At 60.1% G+C, this 24,727-nt stretch overlaps 1 protein-coding gene and 1 long non-coding RNA gene across 2 annotated transcripts; one reads left to right on the forward strand and one right to left on the reverse strand.

The window, feature by feature from the left end:
• Nucleotides 1-4,474: 4,474 nt before the first annotated feature.
• Nucleotides 4,475-13,921, reverse strand: SHH (sonic hedgehog signaling molecule). Its single transcript, XM_038559814.1, has 3 exons — nt 13,292-13,921; nt 7,979-8,240; nt 4,475-5,298 (listed from the first exon to the last, which is right to left on the reverse strand). The coding sequence occupies exons 1-3, from the start codon at nt 13,589-13,591 to the stop codon at nt 4,475-4,477; spliced, it is 1,386 nt and encodes a 461-aa protein (XP_038415742.1). The 5' UTR covers nt 13,592-13,921.
• LOC119869608 lies at nt 9,447-21,840 on the forward strand. Its single transcript, XR_005371378.1, has 3 exons — nt 9,447-9,709; nt 18,143-18,316; nt 20,198-21,840. It is a non-coding gene; the product is annotated as an uncharacterized LOC119869608 (long non-coding RNA).
• The last annotated feature ends 2,887 nt before the right edge of the window (nt 21,841-24,727 follow it).

Below are 24,727 nucleotides of genomic sequence, written 5' to 3' on the forward strand. Positions count from 1 at the left end.
CCCTGACCTTGGATACACAGGGGGACTCTGTGTACTGTCCCTTCTCATTTATCTTCATCTTCAGCGTATATGGCCCCTCACTGAAGGCAGCTAACCCCTCCCCTGCCCCCAGAACACAGCTGCCCCCATCTCGAAAACCACAGATACGCAATGAAAGGTGATCCTCTGTTTCCACGCCTCATGGAGCAGGCCCAGAGCCTCCCATGTAGCAAAGTATGAATTCCTACTATTTTCTTCTTCACTGGAGAAAGTCAAGCTCAGCCCAAAGAAGGAAAGGAGATTGTCTCCAAACCCGGATGTACTATTTTCATCCAGTGGGGCTCTTCCCATGTAGCTGGGGGACCACTGTGGCACATCTTACCCTGCCTTCCGCCCCAGCCCCTTCCCGGGCTGCAGGGAGCTGGTTTCCAGCATAGCCACACCCAACTAGCACTCTGGCTGGCCCAGTACTCCGCCAGGTCCTAGGGGCTCCTGGCGGGCCTGCCTCGATTTGTCACCCTCCCAATGGCTCTGAGGAAGGAGCCAAACTGAGTGGGGGGGATCCCTTGGATCCTATCGACAATGTGCTTGATGGAGGACACACCGCTGTGTTCATCCCCATAGCACCACTCCGTTTCCTCACAACTTGTTTCCCATCCTAGACCACGGGGAGCATTTTGTGGAAAGACAGCGATAAATATCTCGGGCTCTGTGGGCCATGTGGTCTCTGATGCAGCTCCTGCGGCCCCAGGCTCCCCAGGCAGCAGGAATTAGCAAGAATTAGCAGGAGGTGTCCGAGAGAACTTTACCGATGGACACAGAAATCTGAACTTCGTATAATTTTTACCTGGCATGAAATATTATTCTTTAGGGTTTTTTTGGTTTTGACCATTAAAGTAAAAAAGATATAAAATCCAGTCTCAGCTCTTGGGCTATACAAAACTAGGTCAAGGGCTGCATTATTCTTGGGGGCCTTTATTTGCCAAGCCCTGTCCGAGGTTGTACAGCCAGCAGGGTGCCTGGGGGAAGCCAGGGCTCAGTCCGTGTTTGGCCATTTGTTTCTAAGAAGCCATAAGGAAGTCCACGTCCCAGGGCCTCTCAACTCCTTTGAGCAAAGTGTCCTTTCAGAAGGAAGGACGGGTCAATGGAGAGCTCGGGACTCTGGGAGAGCCAGCCACGCACCAGCTCTGCAGCCGGCTCACCGCAGGGGCTTTGCCACTTTCTTGCCAAATCTTGCAACCAACTGGCATTCTTTGCAGGTCCGGCCAATGTTTGCCACGTGGGTGCGAGGCTGCCAGTGAAGGGGATCCCCCAGGACAGGATGGCACTGCCTTGGCGCCCAGCACTGCGGCCTCATCCTGCCAGGGGCTGTCCCACAGCCCGGGTGCCCGCAGCCACCAAGGCCCACAGGGCTGGCACCCCACAAGACTTGGTCTCTCACATTTCTGCACGACGTTGCAGAAGAAAATGAGAACCTCAGGTGCCCACCCGGGTGAGACCAGAGAGCTCCACCACAGAACAGACACAGCCACAAGTCTGTAACTTCTTTAATTATTCAAACAATAGAGCACAAAGGTAAGAGTTTCAAGTACATTGTGATACACGCTTTTGACAGGAATAGATAGGCATTTAGTCACAAGGGAGGCTGGCAGCAAGGCGGCGCGGACACTTCGCACAAACTCTTCACACCGTCAACCCTGCAGAGGGAGCGGACGCCTCACCAGGTGGCTCCGCGCTGCACCACCCTGGTACCCTGTGCTGAGGGCTCCCCTTTGTTGGCCATGAGAGAGGATTCTGAACGTGAGGGCGGGCGGGGGGCTGTAGCCTAGGATGGGGACAGCGGGGGCAGGGGGAGGGTGCTGCCACCACGCTTGGCTGGGGCCGCACTGGAGGTGGCCAGTGCGGGGTGGGGGGGCACCTAGGGGCCTGGCCAGCGCTCAGGTTCTCTCTTTGGCTAGTCAGGCTGAGGGCTGATTCATCTGTGAATCAACGTGGCCAGAGCCATTGGCGTGCCAGTGCTTCCCGTTTACTTTTGCTGGCTTACACTCAAGATGGAACAGAACAGAAACCACCAAATTCCACCAGGGATTGTAAACCTTGCACCTGCTGACTACCTGAAAGACCAAAGAAAATTCTTTTACAGAGAAAAGAAAAAAACCAAGGAGTACTCCTGCCCAGAGGGCCTGGAAGCATGCAGAGGGCAAGCTCCAGGCTACGCGGCTGTCCCTAGCACCAGCCGTGCAGGCCCCCGGCCTCCTGGAAGAGGTACACCCTGCCAGGCCCTCAGCACGGCAGCTCCTCAGGGACCAGTGCTTCTGGCTGCAGATGCCACCGCAGGCCTAGCCTGAGGGGCAGCACCTCCAGACCCTGCCCGGGCAGTCCTGGGACCTGCCCGAAGCTGTCAGGCTCAGGTCTACCCCTCAAACCCAAACCAGCCTCCAGACAAGCTGAAGTTGCTAAGAGGCCCTATGCTCGCACAGCCTGTCCTTCCAAAACCCAGCCAGCTTAGACACTTGGCCCGAAGCACAAGTCGGGACAGCAGCCTTTGATAAGCCAAAGCACTGTGAGTGACAGCCAACGGCTGAGCCCCTCTCGGCTGAGTCTAGAACACACCCTCGAGCATGGAGGACCTCTTCCCCCAGACCCAGCTGACATAGGGCGCCAGTCACAGGGTGCCCACTAAAGGAGGACCATGCCCTAGGGACAGAAGTCTACACCTAACAACCACTCCAGACAGACAGCTTGGACTTGACAACACCAACATGACCCGAGGACCCCAGCAGCCCTGAGACTAGCCACTGTGACTGGGGAAGTGGGGAGGTTGGGGCCACCCCGAGAGCAGGTGGAAAATGTGCACTCCTCGGGGAGTTTGCCACGAGGGTCCTGGGGGGCGGGTGTCAGAGATCAACACTTAGCCCTCTCCTTGGGGACCCATCTGGAAAGGGTACCCCAGGACTTCACAAAGCAGCGAGGGCCCTCCTCCCTTCACCGCCAGAGGACCAGATACTCCAATGTGGGACAACCAAGTGGAGGGGACGGGGTCTGTCGACGGCTACACGAAGCATGGGGAGAGAGTCGTGGGTGGCTGCCTGGAGGCCTCTCCTCCTCCGGGCCTGCGCCAGGCTGCGCTGGGTGAGGGCTGGGGGGTGGGAGCGGGGCGGTGCCCGCACACGGCACCCCCCAGTCTTTGGAGTGCACAAAGTCTCTCACACAACAAATACAAACAGAGCTGAGGTTTCTCCAGTGATGAAAATAAACAAGTTGGTTTGGTTACCTACTTTGGCTTCCTACTTAAGCTGATCTGAATTCACAGTATAAGCAACACATCTAAATATAATGCTGGGCCCTCCTGTCGGCACTGGGTTTCCCAAACAAAGAAGCCAAAACAGAAGAGAAAAAGGGGCTGCGACAGGAATTCTTAGTTATTATATACTAACCAGTCTGTGCGTGGCACATTTTATTTCTATAAAACTATTACAAAATATTCAAAAATACATTTTAGTAAATTTACAGCAGTTATTTCTCAATTTATTAATGCAAAAACATCCTTTGTTTTTCTCTGTACAAACTACACGCTCCATCCTTGTGGGCTCATCACTATGTGCGCTTTTAAAAAATATTATTTTCTAATAAATTCTTTGAAGTTAAAAATAACAGAGTTCTTCCAGTTTGTCCAAAAAAAAGTGTGTGTGTGTGTGTGTGTGTGTGTGTGTGTGTAACAGTCTTGACTTCTAAGAATGTGGCCAAAATGGTGATCACAGAGCAAATATTAACCCATGAAGACATACGGGAGGTGGCTGTTACACTGGAAACTAGTTAAATTAAAATAATATATTTTCATATTTTACACTATTTCAAAAATGAAATGTAATTCAGTTAAGTATTGATCTCTCAAAAAATCTAATTTACAATTCTGTGTATAAAAATATAATTTGCGGACCCCCACGAAGCACGTTTTAGTTCACACTTGCTGAAAAGCAGGCGCGTGGCAAACGAAGAATGCAGAGCGCAGAGTTTTGCTTTCTGAAAGTCAGGGCGAGGGACATGTAGAAAAATAGACTCTGAGCAGGTCGCTTGGCCTCACAAAATAATCTCTCCCCCCTGTGAGTACAGTTCACATGATAATAAATTATCCAAGAAACAAACTAGTTAAGGCTCTTGAAGGTCCGGTTCATATTATTTAAAACATCTATTCATACCAAACAAATAAATAGCCAGGAGAGGTTGAAAAAAAAAAAAAAAACCAAAATAAAACAACAACCAAAAAATTCAAAAAAATATATATAAACTAAACACAACGACAAAACTTCCCGGGATCTCTGTTTCCTTATAGTCTACTTTGGACTGTCCTACTTTATTATTATTATTAATTATTATTATAATTAAAGTCTCATTCCGTGCGCTTTTCCGTGCGTCTTTTGCTGTTCCTTGCTCCGGCTCCCCCCGCCCGCGCCCTCCCCGCGCCCTCCCCGCGCCCTCCCCGGCTCCCCGGCCTTCAGCTGGACTTGACGGCCATGCCCAGCGGGTGCAGGGCCTCGCTGTCCAACAGCCAGGTGCCTATTTGGTAGAGCAGCTGCGAGTACCAGTGGATGCCCGCGGCCCCGGGCGCGTCGGCCGCACCTGGCGCCTCCAGCGCACCTGGCGCGGGCGGGGGCAGGTGGCCGCCGCCCCCGCCGTCGCCCTCCCCGCCGCGGTCCGTGCGCGCGGGCGCCAGCGCGGCCAGGAGCGCGTGCGCCAGGCGGAAGGGCGCGAAGGCGCGGTGCGCCCAGCCGTGCTCCTCGATGACCGCGTAGCACGACGCCAGCACCCGGTTGATGAGGATGGTGCCCTGCGCCGTGAGCGGCGCGTAGGCGCCCGTGGCCTCCTCGCGCAGCGTCACGCTGTGCACCGCGGCGGGCAGGAGCCGGCGATCCCCGCCGCGCTCGGCCACCACGTACACGCGCTGGCCCGGGCGCACGCGGCTGGCGAAGAGCGCCCGGCGCCCCGGCGCGCCCCCCGGCGGCGGCCCGGCTCCCGACGGCGCCTCCGGCTCCCCGGCCGCAGAGTCGTTGAGCGGCGCGACGAAGAGCAGGTGCGCGGCGGTGAGCAGCAGGCGCTCGCGCGGCTCCCGCGTCTCGATCACGTAGAAGACCTTCTTGGCACCGTCGTCGCGGTCCAGGAAGGTGAGGAAGTCGCTGTAGAGCAGCCGGCCCTGGTCGTCGGCCGCCAGCACGCGGTCCCCAGGACGCAGATCCTTGACGAGCTTGGTGCCGCCCTGCTCCAGATGCACCGTGGCCGAGCCTGGGAAGCAGCCGCCGGACTTGGCCGCCACGGAATTCTCTGCGGGGGGAGGGGAGAGGAGAGAAGAGGGCACAGGGTGGTGAGCGCCTGCGCGGACGCACGAGTGGGCAGGGGGGCGCGCGCCTGCCTTCCCGCGCCCCAGACCCGGGACCCGCGCAGGTCGGGGGGAGAGTCCAGGCCGTTGGGGCGCAGACCTCTCTCCACCCAGCCCCACCGGCTCAGTGACAAAATTCGGATGCAGATACAGCCCTTAACCGCTCTCCTGGGTTTGGGCTGGCAGTGACAAGGGCTGGCTGGGTGTCCCGCGGGGGCCGGTTCCGCACCTTCCCCTCCGCCCTCCTCCGGCCCCATCCCCCCCGGCTCAGCACACACCCAACCTCGCCCTGAATTCGCAGGGTATTTGCTCTGCACTTAGATTCCTCAGGAAGCCTCCTTGAGCTCCCCGGGGCGCCGGGGTGCACCTCCTTCCTTCCCGCCCCCGGCTTGGGGCGCGCCGCCCCCTCGTGCGCCTCTCACCCGGCCTGCGCGCCCAGGACCCCTCGCCTGCCTGTCCCCGGGAGCCCAGCGCAGCCGGGGGTTGGCGGTGCCGGATGGCTGCAGGGGAGTGGGGGGCGGGAGTGCAAAGGAGCTATAGTAGTTGTAGCAACTGGACAAACATTCCAGGGAACCGGCCGAGGTGTGAAAATCCGAGGCTTGTGTGGATTTTCTAATTAAAATCCAATAAAGGGCCCAGCATTGTCATTGTGATCTCCGCAATAAATGGGAGACACTCTTGGAAGAGGGGCACTTCCATCCTCCCTCCCCCTTCTCGGCCGCCCCCTCCCTATTTGCTCAGGTGCCCCCCCCCCGCGATTCACACGCGGGCTCTCCAGAAGCCCGGGCCTCACAAGCACTATTTGCACAGCCAGGCCTCTTCCAAGCACTCAAGATGTGTATTTGAATTTTAAATGGCGGGGCCTGCTCCAGGCGCTGGAAGCTGCTGCGTTCTCAAGGCCCCTTGACTACCCGCTTTCCCGAGCCCTCTGTCGCTCTCTGAGGCTCACTGTCCCGAGGACAATGATCGGAGCCGGGGTGGCGAGCAGGGGGCCGCGGAGGAGGGGCGGGGACAGCCCGGTCTTCTTTGCATTCCAATCTCCGGGATCATGCTTTTCGCAAATAGAGATTGCGAGAAAGAATCTTCCTGCTGGAATTACAGAGGGTTTTTAATCTTCTCATCGGTTTCTGCGGCATGAAGTGCGGGCTTGGCCGTTGGAGGCCCGCCGTCGCCCCCCGGAATGCGGCCCGGGGCGCAGGCGAGCCCTAGTCGTCCTGTCGCACGACCCTGCTTGACACGCCGCGCACCGCGCCCCGGCCGGTGTGCGCCGAATGCCAATGAGCGGCTCCCGGCGCCCCGGGGGCCTGCCCTCCCCGCGCCCAAGCCTGCGGCGGGATTACCGCTGCTCACTTGCGAGGAGACCTCTAGGGACCCCCGCCAGGGGGACCCCGCGGACAGGCCTGGCCCCACAGGGGGCCGGCGCGCCGCCAGCCCGCGCACCCACGAGGCCCCGGGACGAACGCGTCCCGGGCCTCCCGCCGTCGCCGAGCCCCGCCCGGTGGGGGCGCCGCCTGCCAGCCCCCCCTCTCCGGTCGCCCCTCCCACACCTTCTCTCCCTGTTGTGGTAAGAGGCCACTATTTTCCTTCCCTACCGAGTGTGTCTTGACACCTTGGAAGTGTTTTCCTACTAACACAAGCCATGAAAATACAGTTTGGGAGACAAATAGGCAAAACCGGGTGGGGGGTTGCTGGGAAGACAGCGCCTCCGAAATTCACTGTGACCTGTGCTGCTAAAGGCACCGACTTCTGCTGAGAGATGGAGAGATCCACACAACCAGCCTCCAGGCTGGGATATCTGCATGGGCGCAGGGCCTCCCTGGCATGGCTGTTCCTCGCCAGCGACAGCGAGTGGCGTTGTAGGCCCAGGGAAGCCACCCGCTCGCCAGAGGCCGCGCTGCTGCAGCTGCAGACTCTGGGCCCGGGCTCAGGGCAGCCCAGCTGGCTCCTAATAAGCACGGATGCTTCTGGGCTTGCGGCCTCAGGATGTTGGAAGCGGTGACCACTGGGTTTATGACCTCCCACCAGGCCTCTCTCCAGAGGCTCAGCCAGTGAGTTAAGTTAGTTTAGTGTCCGCAGACGCCCACTGGGGATGGTGGGGGAGAGGACGAGGGGCCTACACCCCGGGCAGAGCCTCCAATGCGGGGGTCGAGTGGGGGCTGGTTGGCTCTTCAGCCTTCAACGAGACAGGAATCTAGGCCAGACCCGGCTAGCCCAGCCGTGCAGGGCTGCAATCTCTCATCAGGAAAGCCCCCTCCCCCATCTTCCCTGTCTCCGCCACCTGCAGTGGGGGCTCCGGAAACAGGGTGGGGGAAGGCTCAGGAAGCCAGATGCCCTCTGCATCTGGGCTTGGAGAACCTCGGGGCCTCGGTGGTCTCAAGGGTAGGAGCCACTTTTGGCTGGCGGGACCCACCAACAGGCTCTGTTGGCACACCAGGGACTGACTTACCAGCCAAGCCCCTCCCTCCCCCTGCCCCTCCACCAGCACGTTCATCCTTTCCCCTCGCATCCGCCGTGGGGCCCGACAGTGACACGTCGCGGGCAGATCGGGGGCTGCTGGTGGGCCGGGGGGGGTGCTTCGTGGGCACAGGGTGGGGGCTGTGGAGTAGGGCAGGCCCGCCGCCTCACCTGCTTTCACAGAACAGTGGATGTGCGCCTTGGACTCGTAGTACACCCAGTCGAAGCCGGCCTCCACGGCCAGGCGGGCCAACATGCCGTACTTGCTTCGGTCGCGGTCTGACGTGGTGATGTCCACCGCGCGGCCCTCATAGTGCAGCGACTCCTCTGAGTGGTGACCGTCCTCGTCCCAGCCCTCCGTCACCCGCAGCTTCACGCCGGGCCACTGGTTCATCACCGAGATGGCCAAGGCGTTCAGCTTGTCCTTGCACCTCTGCGGAGAGAAGGGGCCCCACGGGCATTAGTACCGGGTCTGCACCCCCATCCCTGCCCTGCAGGCTGCCCTGCTGGGTCCCTGAGGGTTAGGACTCTGTGGGGAGTCGGGAGGAGGCCTGGGTGGGGCCGGCAGGCTCCGGGGAGCACTGAGGTGGGAGGAGGGGGGGGCATCCGCTGGAGGAGCCAGTCCTCTTGCAGGTAAACTGAGGGCCTGTCTGTGAGGTCTGACTGGCAGAGCCCCCACCACGGCCTGAGAAGGAGGGGACTCTTCTTGAGACAAGGAAAGTGTGTCTCCCACGGTCACGGCAGGGCCTGCCAGGCCCCCTCCCCCACGCTGCCCTCCACTCCCGATCCCTTCCGGTGGCCCCGTTTCTGCACACCTGTGCGAGGCTCCACCTTCGTGCCCGGCCTAACTCCCTCCCCGGGAGGCCAGAGCCAGGCCCAGGGCGCAACTTGGCAGAAATAAAGAACGTGCGCGGTATGCTTCTTAAAGAGCGAAAGCCTTGGGTTATCTCTGGACCCTCCCTCCTACCCTGTGCCTATCTGAGGCGTGGGTGCCGCCAAAGGGAGAGAGGGGGGTGGGAAGCCGATAGCCCCGCCGGCGGGGCGGGAGGGGCCCGAAGTGAAAGGCAAGCAGGTGAGTAATAATTTTCAATGCGGGCCAGGCCTAACGACAAACATTCTTTATCTGGACAGCCACATTCCTTTTCCCCATAGACCTCTTTTCTCCGGCTTTTCTGTGGTCTGATTGTGTCTCTTGTTTTCCTTAACCTGTTCCCTCCCCACCCCTTGTTTTCTTGGCCCCGAGCAGAATGGCGTCCGGCTAGTTTGAAGAGCAAACTTAAGAGGTGGAGGGAGGGGGCGGGGCAGGAGGGGTGGGGGAGGGGGAGCCCGAAAGGCCCGAGGCCTCGGAGCCCTTGGGGAGTGCCCCTCCCTCCCCGAGGAAGCTGCTCTGGCCGTGGATGTGCAGAAACACTGAGTGCACAGGACACGAACCGGGGCGAAGTGAAACTCGGGGTCAGGGGAGTCCCCGCCTGAGTCTCGGGTCACATTCAGATAAGGATGCTAGAAAAAACAGAGCCATGGCAAGCGTGTGCGCCCGCGTGGGTACCCGCTCAGGGCCCGGGCGCTTACAGGGACGGGGACGCGGGATTCACAGGAGGGGGAGTGGTGGCAGGATCCCCCAGGGGCATCCCCAAGAGACGCAGACCTGGGGGACGCGGGGCAATTTCAAGTTGACCTCCCGCAGAGGGTAGGGCTGGTCTCCTTCCCGCAGCGCATGCTCGGCTTTGGAACCTGGTAGGCGGGGAGGAAGGAAGACCCGGTCGGGGATCCTAATAACAGCGTGGGGACTGCTTTCCTGCTGAGCGAGGGGAGCTGCCGCGGTCCCGCTGTCCGCGCTCTACGGGGATGTGGAGATTGCGCAACAGGAAACGTCCTGCGTGTCGGACAGCAATAAAACCAGCAGTACGGTAGTCGAGTTAAACATCCAACAAATGGGGGGGGGGGGGGCGGCCCTGGTAACAGGTCAGCGCTGGCAGGTTTCTGGGCCTGCCAGCAGTTTTCTTAAAAAAAAAAAAAAAAAAAAAAAAGTCGGAGGGGCAGAGTTTGAGTGAGGTCATCTTGAGGATTGAACGCGTTTTACATGAAAATCAATCAGTAAACCGGGGTCAGTTCGGAGCCGGGCGGGGAGGCCGGCTGCGCAGGCGCGCACCACCGACACGCACACGCACACCTCCCGCATCCCGAGCCCCGCGCCGCCCGGGCTCGCTCCTCTCGGGGCTCAGAGGGGGCCCGCACGGCTCCCCGCGGGACGGCGGGTGAGGGCAGGGAGCGCGGGGAGGCCGCGTGCCCGCCGCAGGCGCCCTGAGCTGCGCCCCTGGGGCATGGGGTGGATGGAGGACCCCCGGCGAGGAGCCCCAGGCCGCGCCAGGCCCGAGCTGCGCCCTGCTTCCCGCGCGCCCCCGCCCCCCCGCGCCCCCCGCGCCCCCCGCGCCCCCCGCCTGGCGCGGCCTCGGCCCTCGCCTGCGGGACGTGGTGCCCCCGCCGGCCGGAGAGGCGCAGGCGAAGCTGGGACGCCCAGGCCGGTTAGCCATTCACTGGGTCGTGTGCTGCGAATCAAGCCGGGCTCTGTGCAGCCACCGGAAAGCCCAGCGGGGCCGCGGGGCCGGCTTTGTGTCGGCGGAGGCCGAGTGCGTCCTCGCGCCGAGCCCCGCCACCCCCGGGCCGCGCAGCCGCCCCGAGCCCACCCGCCCGGGCGGGACTGTCACCGCCACAGGGCGCCTGGCCGTCCCGGCGCGGGGGAGGGGTGTCCCGACTTCAAAAGAGACACCCCCCCACACACACACCTGTCTCCGCCCCTCCACCCCCTCCGAGGAAACAGACCCGTCCTATCCCAACAGGAGCGCCCTCCTGGAACCCACACCTGAGCGCGGGCCCGGGCCGCCACGCACACGGGGATCTACCCGGCGTGGCGTCCCGGGCTGTCCCCGCTGCGGCCCCAGGCCCTGCCCCGGCGGCCGCCTCCTGCCCCCCGAGCCCCCGGCCGCCGCGCCCGCGCCTGGCACCCGCGCCTGCGGGCCGAGCGTGTCTGTCTGCGCTTCCCCCTCTCCGAGTTAATATTAACCAGGAGCTCATGCGTTCCAGAACTGCTCCGAAAGTTCCACCGGGGACGGTCTTGCCATGGTTGAGGGACTCGGGCGGCGGCCACAGTGCAGAGACGGGGACGCGGAGGGACGGCTGGCCCGGGGCGCAGAGACACGCGCACCTGGGACAGGATGTCCGTGGTGGCTTTGAGTGCGCGGCCAGCGGGCCAAGGGTCCCGAGCAGAGCTAGTCCCCGGGGGCCAGGAGGCGGCCCCGCTGCACCCCTGCCCCCGGCCCTGCCCCTGCCCCTGCCCCTGCCCCTCGCCGCCCGGTCCTCCCCGACTCTTGGAACCAGGGAAGGAGGAAGGGCGCCTTCCGGCACCACCCCACCAGCCAGCCGCCTTTTCGGGGGACATCTGTGGGGTGCGTGACACCGTCCTAGCCAGGCTCTCCCCACCCCACCCCCACGTTGGCTGCCCCTCCCCCGTCCTTTTGTGCCGGGAACGGGAATGGCCACTGCCTAAGGAAAGAAAAGTATTTGTTTTCGTTTCGTTCGTCTGAGGGAAGTTGACAGAAGGTCAGAAGTTCAAATGCTGCCAGCGCGCGCGGCGGCGACAGTGGCCGGCGCGGGGCCGCTCGGCCGTGGGTGCCCGGCGGGCGACCGGAACAGGGGCCGGCCGGGGCTCGGCGGGGGCGCCAGGCCCCAGGGCCCCCGGGAGCGCGGCGGAGCTCCCGACCGTCCGGCCCGTCGGAGCCTCGCCGCCACCCCGGCCCCCGCCCCGCGCCCCGCGCCCCGCGCCCTAGCCCCGGCCTTGGGGACCGCTAACCCGGGAGGAAGGGGCGTCAGGTGCGGCCGCCGGGGGGCGCGGCTCCGCGCGCTCGCGCACCTGCGACCTGTGACCTGCGGCGGGGCCCCGGGGGATCCCTCTCCCGCGTGGGCCCCGCGCGGCGGCAAGGGGCGCACGCCCACCTCGCGGGCTGTGGGACCTCCGCCGCCCTCCCCGTACCCCTCCGCGCCCCACCGCCGGCCCGGCCTCGCCTCCCGCCTTCCCGGTTCCGAGGGACTCCGGGAAGGCCACCTCCCTCCCGCGGGGGAGCCAGGTGACCCAGGTCAGAGGGCTCCCCGCGGCCGGCCGCGCCCCCGGCGCCCCGCGGCCTGTGCCCGGTTCATTGTGGCTCTCGCCGCTCTCCGGCACAGGCGCGCGCGTCCACACTCGCGGTCCAGATTTAAGGTGGTCGCGAGCAGATGCGCGAGCGGGGCATGGAGACCCCGTCCCCGGCTCCCTCGGGCCCCTCCCGGCAGCTCCCCTCCCTCCTCCCTGCGGCCTCGCGGCTGGGACCGCGCTGGGGAGCGAGCGGCCCGGAGGGGGCTCCCCTCCCCGCGCGCCCTCCTCGGTCCCCGCGCCCCACCGCCGCGGCTCCGCCAGCTGTGGTGCGCTCCTAGCCCGAAAGGTAGGACTTGGATATTTTAATAGGGCAATAAAAAGGATGTTGACCTATATTTGCCAGGAAATCCATTTCTAGCTTCAGTTATACGGGCATGGAGTTTGAGAAAGTCTAGGGCTGGCGGAGGGGTTGGGAGCCCGAAGTCTCAGGCAGAGGTGGGGAGGGAGGGGGCTACGTGTTTGGCTTTGGTTCTGCATCGTCCTAGCCCCCTCCCGCTAACAGCTCGCCGCGGCTCCGGGTCCCGTGCCAGCAGGTTGACCGTAGTGATGCAATGCCAGGAAGTTCTAAGTCCCTCCCCTCAAGGACCGCGGGCTCGGGCTCGGGAGAATGGAAGCGCATCCTTAAAGAAATATCAATACATTCACACTCTGATGGGCACCACTGCCCGGGGTCGAATGGCAGCGGAGCTGTGCTGTACACTCGGGGGCCAGGTGGCGCCTCGGGAGCCCCAGCCTTTTGTCAGCGCGGCCTCGGGGCTCTCCCCATTGAGCGTCTTTGGGGGGGGCAGAGGGGTGGGGGTCGCCGTGGTAGAGAAAAGCACAGTGGACAGGGAGAAACGTGTCCGCTCCCCTAAGGCTAATGCTCTAGGCTGCATTTGTACAGTGACCTGGAAGCTACTTTATGCGTATGGAGGGGATTTCTGCCCCTCTCCCACCATGTCCATTCCCAACTCCGGAGGGGCGGATACCCCCAGAGTGAAGGTCTCCCCAAGTTACAAGGCAGAGCCCAGGCAGGATGGGAAGGCCATCCTGGCAGGACAGAGCAAACAAGGGCCATCGGTGGACCACGTCTGCCATCCTGACCCCCACCCCCACCCTAAACTTCTCGGGCTGGACCCCTGGCCTCCATTCCCTTCTGAGAAGAGGAAGGGATGTCGGGCAGGCAGGTGGGTGGGGAGGGAGAGGGTGAAGTCGCCTTGCTATCTGCCTGAAGAGCAAACAGACTGGGTCTGGAGCGGCTGGTTACACACAACCCCCGTGAAAGCAGTACATTCCACGCCGCGGCGCTGGGTTTCTACCTGAGTCATCAGCCGGTCTGCTCCCGTGTTTTCTTCATCCTTAAATATGATGTCGGGGTTGTAATTGGGGGTGAGTTCCTTAAATCGCTCCGAGTTTCTCGAGATCTTCCCTTCGTATCTTCCACTGGCCCCTAGGGTCTTCTCCGCCACGTTGGGGATAAACTGCTTGTAGGCTAAAGGGGTCAGCTTTTTGGGGTGCCGCCTCTTCCCAAATCCCCTGCCGGGTCCGCACGCCAGCCCTGAGCACATCAGCAGTGCGCAGACGAGCACCGCCAGCATACATCTCGCCAGCAGCAGCATCTCGTCCGCGGAGCCCAGTGCCTTGCCTTCCACGCCGTCCCCGCGCGGGTCTGTGTGCGCGAGTGCGAGTATGTGTGCCTGTGCGCTCGGGCTTGCGCTCTCCCTTCCTCGCTCGGCTTGCTGCTGGCTCCCTCGCTCTCTGCCTGGCTCTTTCTCTTCCTATATAACCTCGCCCGCCGCTGCTGCGGGAGAGTGGCCACCGATCCCCACCCAGACGGGGGCTGGAGTGGCAGGCTGCTGGCCGCTGATAACGGAACACATCGGAGTTAGGGCTGGAAACAGCAATCAAAAGACAAAAAGAGTCTGATTTTAAATGGTAGCAAGCCTGGAGAGCTTGCGAGACAGGCTGCCCTCGGTGCTATATTATAGCTGGCAGGGGCGTATCTGATTGGCCAAAGCAGCGCAAGCTTGTCTTCTGATGTTTAACCCTAAAAAAGACTAAATTTTTTTTTTCTGTGGCTGCAGTTGCTTTATTTTCACCTGAAGCCTTTGAGTTAAAAAAAAAAAAAATCTTTCCTGAGACAAAGGTGGGCGGGAGGGAGGAGGCACGCTCCTTAGGATAACACTAGTTACCTCCTGCTTTGTGCACAGCGCGGTGTTCCCCCTTCTCTTTCTCCAGAATGGTAGGTGCTTCAGTTAAAACCAACTTAAGTTTTAAAGGACAGTCTAGACCCCCCCTCCAAGCTTCAGTCATCAAACAAATATTCTCTCAAATGTTTGAGGGGCAAAGCTGCCCGGGTCCTGTTTAAATTTTTTTTTTTTTTTGGAGACTTTATCATGCAGGCCAAGTCTCCCTGCATTTTAAAGACAGAGGGTCTGCGCCTCATCCTGAATATTCAACATCCTTGGACGGTGGTCATTCTCACTGACCACAACTTCCAGCACGGCTATTTGAAGTGCTTTAGGTGCCTTAGACAAATATGAAAATGCCGCTCCTTTATTGTGTTTCAGCTAAGTCGTTATTTTTAACCCCCTGGAAATGGGATGCAGGCAGGCTCCGGGGCTGGTACAGAGTGGCCTGAGGGACTGTCCAGAAGGCTGGGCCAAGTGCATCTGGGTGCTGCACCCCAGCTCAGAGGAGGGAGCCGGTGCTAGGGCCTGCGTGCTGGGCGGAGGCCCATTGTGCCTGGGGGCAGTGGCGAGTGGGCAAGGCTGTGCACACACCACCCCCACTGATCAATCGATCGAGCAAAGTGCAGGCCAGGGATGAGCTTGATGTGGAATTCAGGCTCCTTCCACATCGGCCGCGGGCTTTCCATGGGGCTCTGTGAGCCAGCCCTCAGGGTCCTGGGGGCCCGAAGCTCACTATGGGGAAGGGGCCTGGGGGCACATTTTTTGGTCAAGGAGGGCACAGTCCTCAGAGCCCGTAATACTGGAGTCCCCAGTCCCTGTGCTTCTTTCAGGAAAAAAAAAAAAAAAAAAACCTAGAAGTGCTATTTAAACCAGAAAAATAAAACCTGAAACCCCCCATTTTGCAGAACACAGCCTCTTCTCATTCCCCACCCCCATCTCACTCATATATAGGAATTGCTCTAGAAAAAGAGCAAGGGAGGGAGGGCTCTTCCTGGAGAATGGGGGTGTTGGTCCTGGAGTGTTACTCTGTGAAGTTAGAAGTGTCCCTGGACCCCAGTCCAGCCAGGGAGGTGGGAGAGGCCAGGTCTAAGAAGAAGGCTGGGCCCTCAAAACAATGGGATGTCCGGAGCAGCCCAGGCCAACCTCAGTGCAGATGGATCTGGTTAGGGGGGTGGGCAGGGGAGCACCTTGACAGCCATCCAACTGGGCCTTGAAACGGCTGAGTGGATATGGGGGCTCTGCCAGTCAGGTCCCCAGTGGTCCCCCCAGGCTTGGCCCCCAACCCCCATCATCAACATTCTCTGGGGAACGCCCACCCCTGGGCAAGGTGGGGAGGCAGCACCCAGTTTTATCAAGGCCTACGGATGAAGGAGGGTCTCCATGCAGATGATAAAGGGCCAGACTTCTTGCCCAGGCTGTGTGTGTCTGTGCGTCTGTGCTCCCAGTAGACAGATTCAGAGAGGACACTCAGGTCTTGGGCTGCCACTGGGTGGTGCGGCCTTGTGAAGCTGCCCAGCCCTGGGGACTGGGGGCTCTCCACCCTTCTGGGCTCCTTCCCCCACACCCTTGCCGGGTCCCCTCCTCTCCCCCTTCTCTTCCCTCTGTCCTCTCCCTCACCAACTAGACAGAGGTGAAAGAGCCCCAGCACTGGGTCATGACCTCGTGCCCAGGGCCTGCGACCCCATGTGGAGCCCAGGGCCAGCTCGGTGGTGTGTGCCTAGGACACATGATTCCCAAAGGTGTGGGTATCCAGGCCCCACACTCACCGTTGTGCCTTGCATGACCCTGGAGACCCCCAGCCCAAGCCTGAGCCTGAGCCACAGGGAGCAGGCTGCCTCTGGGCCAGGAGCAGGAAGGGCTCATGCCTTGACACTGCACTCCTCAGGGCGACCAGGGGGTCCCAGGCCTGCTGGCCTCCTGCCCCCAAGATGCCCCTCCATCTCACTGCCAGCCCAGGATACCCCAGATGCCGCCAGGGGCCGCCTGCCCTAGGACTGGCCTGTCCTCAGGAATGAAGTGACGGTGGATGGTCAAACAACCATCGACACCCTATTTCCCAGCGTAGGCTCCCTGCTGTGGGTTGGGGGGAAATCTGGACAAAACTCAACTGTAGTGTATCTGTATTGCTTCAGAAGCAAGGGCACCGGCAAGCCCCCCACTTCCCCTTCCGATCATCCGCCCCCTCCCCACTTCTAGACACCAGACATGCTGTCTTCCACCTCCAGACACCAGATGGCTCCCTCTCTTTGCCTTTCCCCTCCAGACGATGGGGGGGCCCCTCCCCACGGAGGTCAGAGGTTCCAAACCCCAGCCTCGGCCTGACCTGGCCAGACCTCCGGCACCAGCCAGGGACCCATTTCTCACTGTGGGCACAGAGGGTCACCGGCCACCATCCCTCCCCCCGCCCCCCCCCCGGCGCCTTGCCCCTCCCTCCTCTCCTCCCCTCCCCCTCCCCCGCCATCCCTCCAGCCCTCACCAGCATCCCCGCTGCGGACAGGTGGCTGCCTGTCTTCTGCCCCCACCCCCCCAGGCGCCTCCTGGGCCTGCCCCCGCCTCCCAACCGGCCCCCGCCACTAGATGGCCTCCTCACTCTGCCTTCAGGCTGTGGCTCGGCCAGTTTGGGAAATCCTGCAGACCAGACTGAGGCCCCCTCCCCCTCCCGGCCCCCTCCCCAGGGCTGTGACCCCTCGTTTCCCTCTGCTCACATCAGTCCCCACTAGGCCTCATGGCTGGAGCTCTGCCCCCCACCCCAGGAAGCTGTCGCCTGCCTCGCTTCTCCCCAGGGCGGGTGCTCCTGAGACCTGAGTTAGGGCTGCAGGCTCACACTTCCTCCCAGCCCTTCCCTTCCCTTGCTCTTCCCCGTAGGACTTCTACTCCATCTCTCCTCCCTCCAATTGGGTCTCACTTTGGCAACCTGAAGTACTGTGGCTGCAGCCGGGACCCCTGATTTTTGGAGGGATGTGACCCTCCAGAACTGTTCTCCCAACCCCATGGCCTTTGCTCCATCCCTGGACTCGGGGGATCTGAGTCTCCCACTTCCCACTTCCCCAGCAGGAAGAGCCCCGCTGTCCCTTTATGAGTAGAGTCCACCTGCAGGTGAATACAGGCCACAGCGCCCCTGCCTGCCCCGAGGCCACCCAACAGGGGTCCGCTCAGTGGCTGGCCTCCCTGCATCTGTGTCTCCATCACCCAGGCCAGCAGTGGGGAGGAGGCCACCCTGACCTGTAAGGCCTATGCTTCCTGGCCCTGGGTGGGGGGGCCCTGGCGTCCCCTGGGCTCCCAGCACTTTCTGCAGCAGGAGCACAGATGATGTCCCAGGGCCCATTCCATCCCTACATGATCCCAGTCCTTCTCTTGTCAGTTTGGCTCAGCAAGCCGTGGCAGGCTGGTGTGCCCAGGGTGCTGCCCTCCCCGAGGGGATGTGCTTGTGTCCTGGAGTGGGGACCTTCCTGTTGATCTGTCCCTGTCACACAGAGCCCCTGGGAGGCAAAGAGCATGCCCCTTCCCCAGGACTTGCCCAGCCCGTATGGCACTTCGCTCACACAGCAAGCAGTGACCTCGGGGCTTGGTGCAGGAGGACGCTGACATGCTGGAAGACCACCCAGCCAGCTGCTGAGATGGAAGGCCAAGTCTTGACCAGTGGACGTACTAAGGCAGACACACTCAGCGTGAAATGCCCTGCTTTCTGAAGTGCAAGCTCCTCTCTCCAGATCAGCCTCCCCTCTGGGGGGGTCACTTACCTTCATTCTGAGCGGGGGGGTGCTTCTCCGCAGGTCTAAACAATGCCTAGGGGTGTGGCCCTTCCAGCTTCAGGGTGGTTTCACCAGGGAGCCACAGACCTCCTGTGTGAGTGGGACCAGAGGTGCTCAGAAGTGAAGGGTCCCTCCCTGGCCTGGGCCTGGTGGTTCTGACCCCATCTCTAGTACACTGTCCCTTGTCCCCGAGCTGGTCATTCCTCAGATCTCTGGACCTTGTTAGGTCACAGATGCCCTTGGAAACGCCGATGCGGTGAACCCCCACAGCAAGCTAGGCTTGCCTCGGAAACTTAGTCGACAAGAGACAAATCCAGTGAGCACCGCCTGGCCGCCCCTGCACAGTCCAGAGTTTCTGCTCTGCTGACTTCCCTGCTGGGGATCCCGGGAACCCCTGGAGGTAAGAGCCAGGGGAGAGGCCCTGACATGGTGGGTCCTCATCCTCGGGACGCTGCTGTTCTCCTGGGGTGTCTTCCATGGCTGCCCCCGTCCTGTGTTGGCAGTACCTGGCAGGCAGCTACAGAGTATCACATGCCAGGGGCTGACGAGTAGCATGTGTGTGAGCTTCTGATTCTTTCTAGAGAGTGGGTGTGGGGATGGTGAGGAGTGAGTGTGTATGTGTGAGTGTGAGAGTGTGCATGTGTATGAGTGTCTGTGAGAGAGACGGTGTGAGTGTGCACATGTGGGTGTGCATGGGTGAGAGACAATGTGTGTAGGCTTGAGTGTGTACATGTGAGAATATGCATGGGTGGGATGACATGGGGGTGCATGTGTGACACGGGGACTGCTGGGTCCTCAGGAAAATGAGGGCATAGAAGCGGGAGCCAGGAAGTGGTGGAGGCTGACTTTTCCCCCCAAGAGCCTGGAGGTGATTTTGGAGCAGGTTTGCACCCTCCCCCCACCTGCCTGGGCCCTGCCTCTGGGTGGGGACTCTGGCAGGGAGGGTGCAGGTCCCCAAGGGGGTGGGGGGGACTCGGGCAGGGAGGGTGCGTGTCCCCAAGGGGCCCCTGTGCCAGGGCGCTGCCAGCCTCTGGGCAACTTCCATCCAAGTACTTTCTTAGAGACAACACAGGACATGGTGCCGAGGTGCAGAAGCGCAGAGGCCGTTCCTCCCGGATTCATGAGGCTGGGCTGCAGGGTTGGCCTGGGCGCTGACCTCAGCCACGGAGGGTCCTCCTGTGTCCCCCACACCCTGTGTGTTCTTCCCGCTGAGCCTGTGGCTAGAGCACTCCTGACCTCTGACTCCTGTGTGCAGAGGGGCGGCCCCTAGGCTCTGGGCCCTCCAGCCCTCTACCCTTGACACCACTGTCCTCGCTTGGGAGAACAGGGGAGTTCACCCACCAGTCTCTTTATAGTCGAGGAAACCGAGAACCAAGTCAGCTGCCAACTCGGGGTACTCCCCAGCCCTGAGCTGTGTCTGTCAGGTGTCTCCACCCCACTGTGGCAATGAGCCTCCACTCCCAGAGCCGCAGGCTACCCCGGGTGGGGGGCAGCCTAGCATGGAGGTGGCGAGGCCTCTGGGGACCCATTCGAACCGTGCAGCCTTCCCCAGGGGCAGAGAGGGTAGCTGCACCCCACATCCTCCCCCACAAGCCCTAGGCCTTCTTTGCTGTCTTGACACGGGGCAGGGACACTTCCCCTTCTGTGTGCAAATCCAGAACCAGAAGCCATGAGGCCTGGGGCAGGCGCGTCGGGAGGTGGTGGTGGACAAGGGGCCATTGAGAGGACACACACTTGGGGGGTGTGGACACACACTTGGACTTTGCAACTTTAGCAGAAGTTGCTAGAACCTTAGTAGTTCAATGGGCCTCTTTCTTGTGTTTTCACATTCCTAATATTTGGGGGCTGTTTGATCAGATGGCTGGGGGTTTGTCCTCATTTCCTGCTCAGTGGCTGGGGATCTCCTGAGGGAGACAGAAACCCCATTGCGGCGGGTGAGGCCTGGGGCACCATGGGAGCTTTGTGTGTGTGCACCACGAAGCCCGCGGTGCATGTACCATGAAGTCCGGGGTGCCTCCGGCCTGACAGGGCAGGGGTAGGGTATGGTGTGGTGCTTGCCAGGGTGCACGCTCAGTGGAGTGCAGCTCGGGAGCCTCGCCCTCTGGGGCTCCCACTTTGTGCTTGCTGAGCACCTCACCCAAAGAGCTGTGCTAGGTGAGAGAGGTTGGACCCTCCCGGTACTTTTGGGTGGTAGTCACGTTTGTTTACTCAGTGTGTATTTTAATTGCACTTGGATTAAAAAAATCCGGTTTATCAGTGCAAACCGCTCTCCTCTGTGCAGGTGGGGATGCAGAAATTCAAGGAGGTGAATCTTCTGCGTGAAGTCCCATGTCCCACCATCGGCAGGCCCGTGGGTCAAACGTGGAGAGCTCACCTTTGGAATGTCTGCGCTGCGGGTGGCACTCCTGGCATTTCTCCGTCGTGCTCAGGGATGTTCTGCGTGGGTGGCAGGTGGCCTGGAGAAGAGCCCCATCCCTGCGGACACAAGGTGGGGGCCATGGCCGGTGCACCTGCAGAGCCTGGATGACCCGGGAGGGCTGGTGCACTGCTCAGGGCCAAACCCTTGGGTGGGCAGGAGGCAGCCCTCCCGAGGTGGGCGGAGGGACACAGGGCGGCAGTGGCTTCCTTCGTCCCGCTCTGAACCGTGTGGCTGCAGGGACACCGCAAACGCTTGGTCCCGCTGGACGGCAGGAATGAACGCCAGCCCAGGGAGGCGGGGCAGGGCTGCGTGCTTCTGGTTTACAGATGAGGGAGCGGAAGCTCAGGGCCGGGGCTTCGGGCCCCAGTCGCCGGGCCCCAAGCGGCGATGGACGTCAGGCTGACTCGGGCAAGTACTGCTTCGCCGCCAACCCGCCGCCAGCCCCTTCCTCCGCTGCCACAGAGAAGCATCAGAGGCGGCCCGCCCCGCAGGCTTGCACAGATCCAGTACACAGGTGCAGCCGGTGACCACGCTCCCGTCACCCAGCAGTGGATGGTCAGCAGGGGCCGGGCTGGCCTCCACCCCCAAACGCCAAGTTCTCCCTCCTGAGTTCTGGAAGGTACCCCTCCACTCAAGGCCGTGTTGCTTCCCCTGACTTCTATTGTAGTCTTCAAACAGATGACTAGCTCCAACAGCCTTCGTGACAGGCAAACCCCAAACCCGGGAGACAACATGATTCCCTGAAGCCCAGTCCAGCCTCGGGTCCTTGGGTGCTCATCCTTCGGTGGGGAGGGCGCGACCCCTGCAGCCCCACAGCCAGCCTGGGACAGAGCTTGTCTCTAACACGGATGAAAGGCGGCTGCATGGATCCCGAAGCCGCCACTCCTGTGGCCACATTGTGCTGTCACGTGTTTGAGGAAGCTGTCAAATCTGTTGAGGCATCTCGGTGCCTAAGTGAGTGCTCAACCCCGAGTCTCGGGAAGTACAAAAATCTCCTCGTCTGTGTGCAGGCCCTGGCCAGCCAGCACCTCTGCGCCACGCCGTGGGAGCTCTGAACTGGGTCTGCGAGCATCCGGGCTTTGTCCCCGTGTATTTTGTGTATCTGCTGGCAGGATGCCTGCCCTAAGGTATCGGAAAAGCCTAAGAGGTGATTTTGGGGGCCTGGGAATGCTCAAAACTGTTTCTATATAAATTAGCCATAATTACTTCTTGGCCTTACCCCGTTGTGGCTTAGGGCAGGCCTCACAGAAGCACTCTGCTTTTGCATAGCGGGGAACCCTATATTCGTGGGTCGAAAGATGTTTCCTTCTCCGATTGTCTTATTTCACTTATATGTGGAATATAAGACACAGTGAAAGGGACAACAAGGGAAAGGAGGCGAACTGAGTGGGAAAAACTAGAGAGGGAGACAAACCATGAGTGACTCCTAACTCTGGGAAACACACAAAGGGTTGAGGAAGGGGAGGTAGGCGGGGGGATGGGGTAACTGGGTGACAGGCACTGAGGAGGGCACTTGATGGGATGAGCACTGGGTGTTATACTGTATGTTGGCAAATTGAACTTAAATAAAAACAAAACAAAACCAAGAAAAAAAAAAGAAAGATGCTTTGTATCAACTAGCCAGCTAATCTGGTGCTGCACTGTGTAGTGCACTTTAGCACTTGCTCCTTAAGAAGTAACCCAGTGAAGCAAGCAAACTGCAACAGAGATCTCAAATCTCAAATTCAAAGTCTGGGGGACACCTTCTGTGCCTCGAGAAGAGGGGGAAGAGAAGGTACTCATCTGCAGGGATCTCAGAGCCACCTTGACAGGGATGGAAGGGAGAGGGCTTTCCTTCTGCCGGAGAGCCCGGGCCTTGCTGGGAGTGAGTGCTGGGCTTCTGAGGGGCTGTGGCCCAGGGTTTCCTGGCACTGGAGGCCAGGCGCCTGCTCTGGATCCTCCTTGATGTGGCTTGATGCCCATCAGGGTGACCTTGGGAAAACCTCTAACCTCCCCTGAACATATTTCTGCTTCTGTGAAATGAACAGGTGGTGTTTGGGGTGCAGGGTCATAGGCATCGCTGAGGTGGGGTGACTGGGTGCCCGCGGCGCACGTACCAGTGCCTGGGGCCCAGTGTGTGCACACGCCTGAACACAGTGGTTTCCTGTTTAACCTGACTTATGTGGCTGCTGGAGTCTTCTTTTGGGACCTGCCACGTTCGCTGGTACAAATGCACTTCGTAAGGCCAAAGGCAATTGGGTGTAAAAGAATTCAACTGTCTTTGGGCAGAATGGGTATTTGAAGAGGGTCCCTTCTTTCATTTGGCAAAAAAGACATTCGGTCAAATTGAGTTAATTTAAATAATCTCACTTCCTGTTGAGGCTCCATCTGCCCCCCACCCTGCCTCTTTCAAACAGCCAAAGGGGAAGCAGAGTGCAGCCCCTGACATGGGGACCCTAATGGGGTCTGTCTGGATCCCAGTCCCTGTGTGTGCCTTACTCTTAGAGGCAACCTCTTACACGGGTGTACTCAGCGTGGTAGCTCTTCGCTGCTGTGCCCTGGCTCCCCACGTGAGGGATTTCTGTAACCATACAAGACGGCCTGGGAGTTGCATCACTCATCATGACGTGTGTTCAAAGGGCATTGAATCCTGGCAGTAATGCCCTGAGGTAGAGGCCAGCCACACGTCATTATCTTCGCTTGACAGGCGAGGAAGTCGATGTCTGAGGAGAGATGAGGTGACTCTGCCCTCCTTCTAGCTTAGGAGTGGAGTGTGTTTGCGCACGGTCACTTTGGACTGGACTCTGTTGACCTTCACGCTTTAGTAGCTGGAGTGTCTCAGGGGCCAGACCTTGCACTGTGCTCAGAACCGTTTCCTTTTCCATGTGAAGAACATTCCTTTGGTCTCCGCTCTGACTCACACCCACGGGCTCGGGGATGTTCCTACCAGTGAGTTATCCAAGGAGAAGGGAGACTCCTCGTTGGCGTCTTCCCCTGAGAGTGCTCTATGCCGCTTGTTTCGGGAGGCAGGGGAGAGGCTGAGGGAGGCTGGGGGAGGCTGGGCGGGGCTGCGGGGGGCGGGATGCCAAGAGAAACCCAAAGGTATGAGACCAAGTCAAACTCACCACTTCTCCTTCAGGCCTTTTCAGTGCAAGGATGGCTTACCCCAAAGTACACAAACCAACAGACTGAATCCCAGCTCTCTGTTTGAGCAGCGCCCAGACAAAGCCTGCCCTCCAGAGTCCTCCCTCTGGCCCCGTCCCACCATGGTAACCGGTGAATTCACTGGGCCATGGGAGCAGGCCAAGTATGTGTCTGATTGTCCTGCCTTCTCTTGTTTCTCTCCTGCGGCGGATGGTATTAGATGTTGTGTACGTGTGTTCTTTCTTAGCCTGATGTATTTATGCCCTAGTTTTGTTGTGCTTTGTTTGGTGGAGGAGGGATGGTGTGGGAGGCTGTGAAGTGGCCGGGAGATCTTTTGTGTCAAGTTGGTCCAGGATGCTCATCTTTGGTTCTTGAAATGCCACCACCGACAGGCGGGTAGAGCCATCCCTCTCCAAGAGGCACACCTCGGTGGACTTGGAAGCAGTTTTAAGCTTGCATGCCAACGTGATCGCCCAGCATTTTGACTCAGCCGTTCAGTGGAGAAGTAGGTGTCAAGGCTACGGGTATGGCAGGCGATGGTCGTGTACAGGAGGCAGGAAGACGTGTAATTGGGCAAATCAGATGAGGCATGGCAATGGCGTTCAACTGCTTAGTCACACACCAGTTCCCAGTAATTTACTGTGTATTGGAACGAGGACTGTGTTCAAATCCCGATCCCTGTGTCAGACAGCTGTGGCCAGCATGGCAGGATTTCACCTGATGGAAGGGGGAGAGCAAGTGTAGAATCTTCCAGGGATGAGCCTGGCACACAGGCTGGTTGCATCGGCGTCCTGTTCAAGGGTGTAGACCAGCATCCAGGGGAGGCTCTGTCCCTTTAACAAGCACGGCAGTTTTGCCCAAATCTGCTGTAATGTGACAACTAATCCATCGGTCACCTTTGTAGAAATAATCAATTCTAATCAGTAATTGCTTTTGGGCAATAGTTCAATTCTGCTGTCATCTCCTGGCTTCTAGCATCATAACATCATCCGAGCAGCTCTGAGGGCGATCCTGCATTTTACTATCATGGTCTTCAAGGCCAGGCGGCATTCATCCCTGTGCTTAACAGTTGGGCTCCTACACTGTGCACGTAGGGAAATGTGCGGAGGTATCTGTGTCTCCCGCGGGTCAGACACGTGAGTCTGGGGAATGGATCATCTTTCTTGGTGCCATGGAGACTTGCCTGGGATTGTTGAAGTGCATTTTCTGGGGAAGGTTTGGTAAAGCCTTACCTTTGGCACAGCAGGAAGGATTGAATGAGAAAAGCTG

The sequence above is a fragment of the Canis lupus genome, chromosome 16 (genome assembly GCF_011100685.1).
Source record: "Canis lupus familiaris isolate Mischka breed German Shepherd chromosome 16, alternate assembly UU_Cfam_GSD_1.0, whole genome shotgun sequence".
NCBI classification, from domain to species: Eukaryota; Metazoa; Chordata; class Mammalia; order Carnivora; family Canidae; genus Canis; species Canis lupus.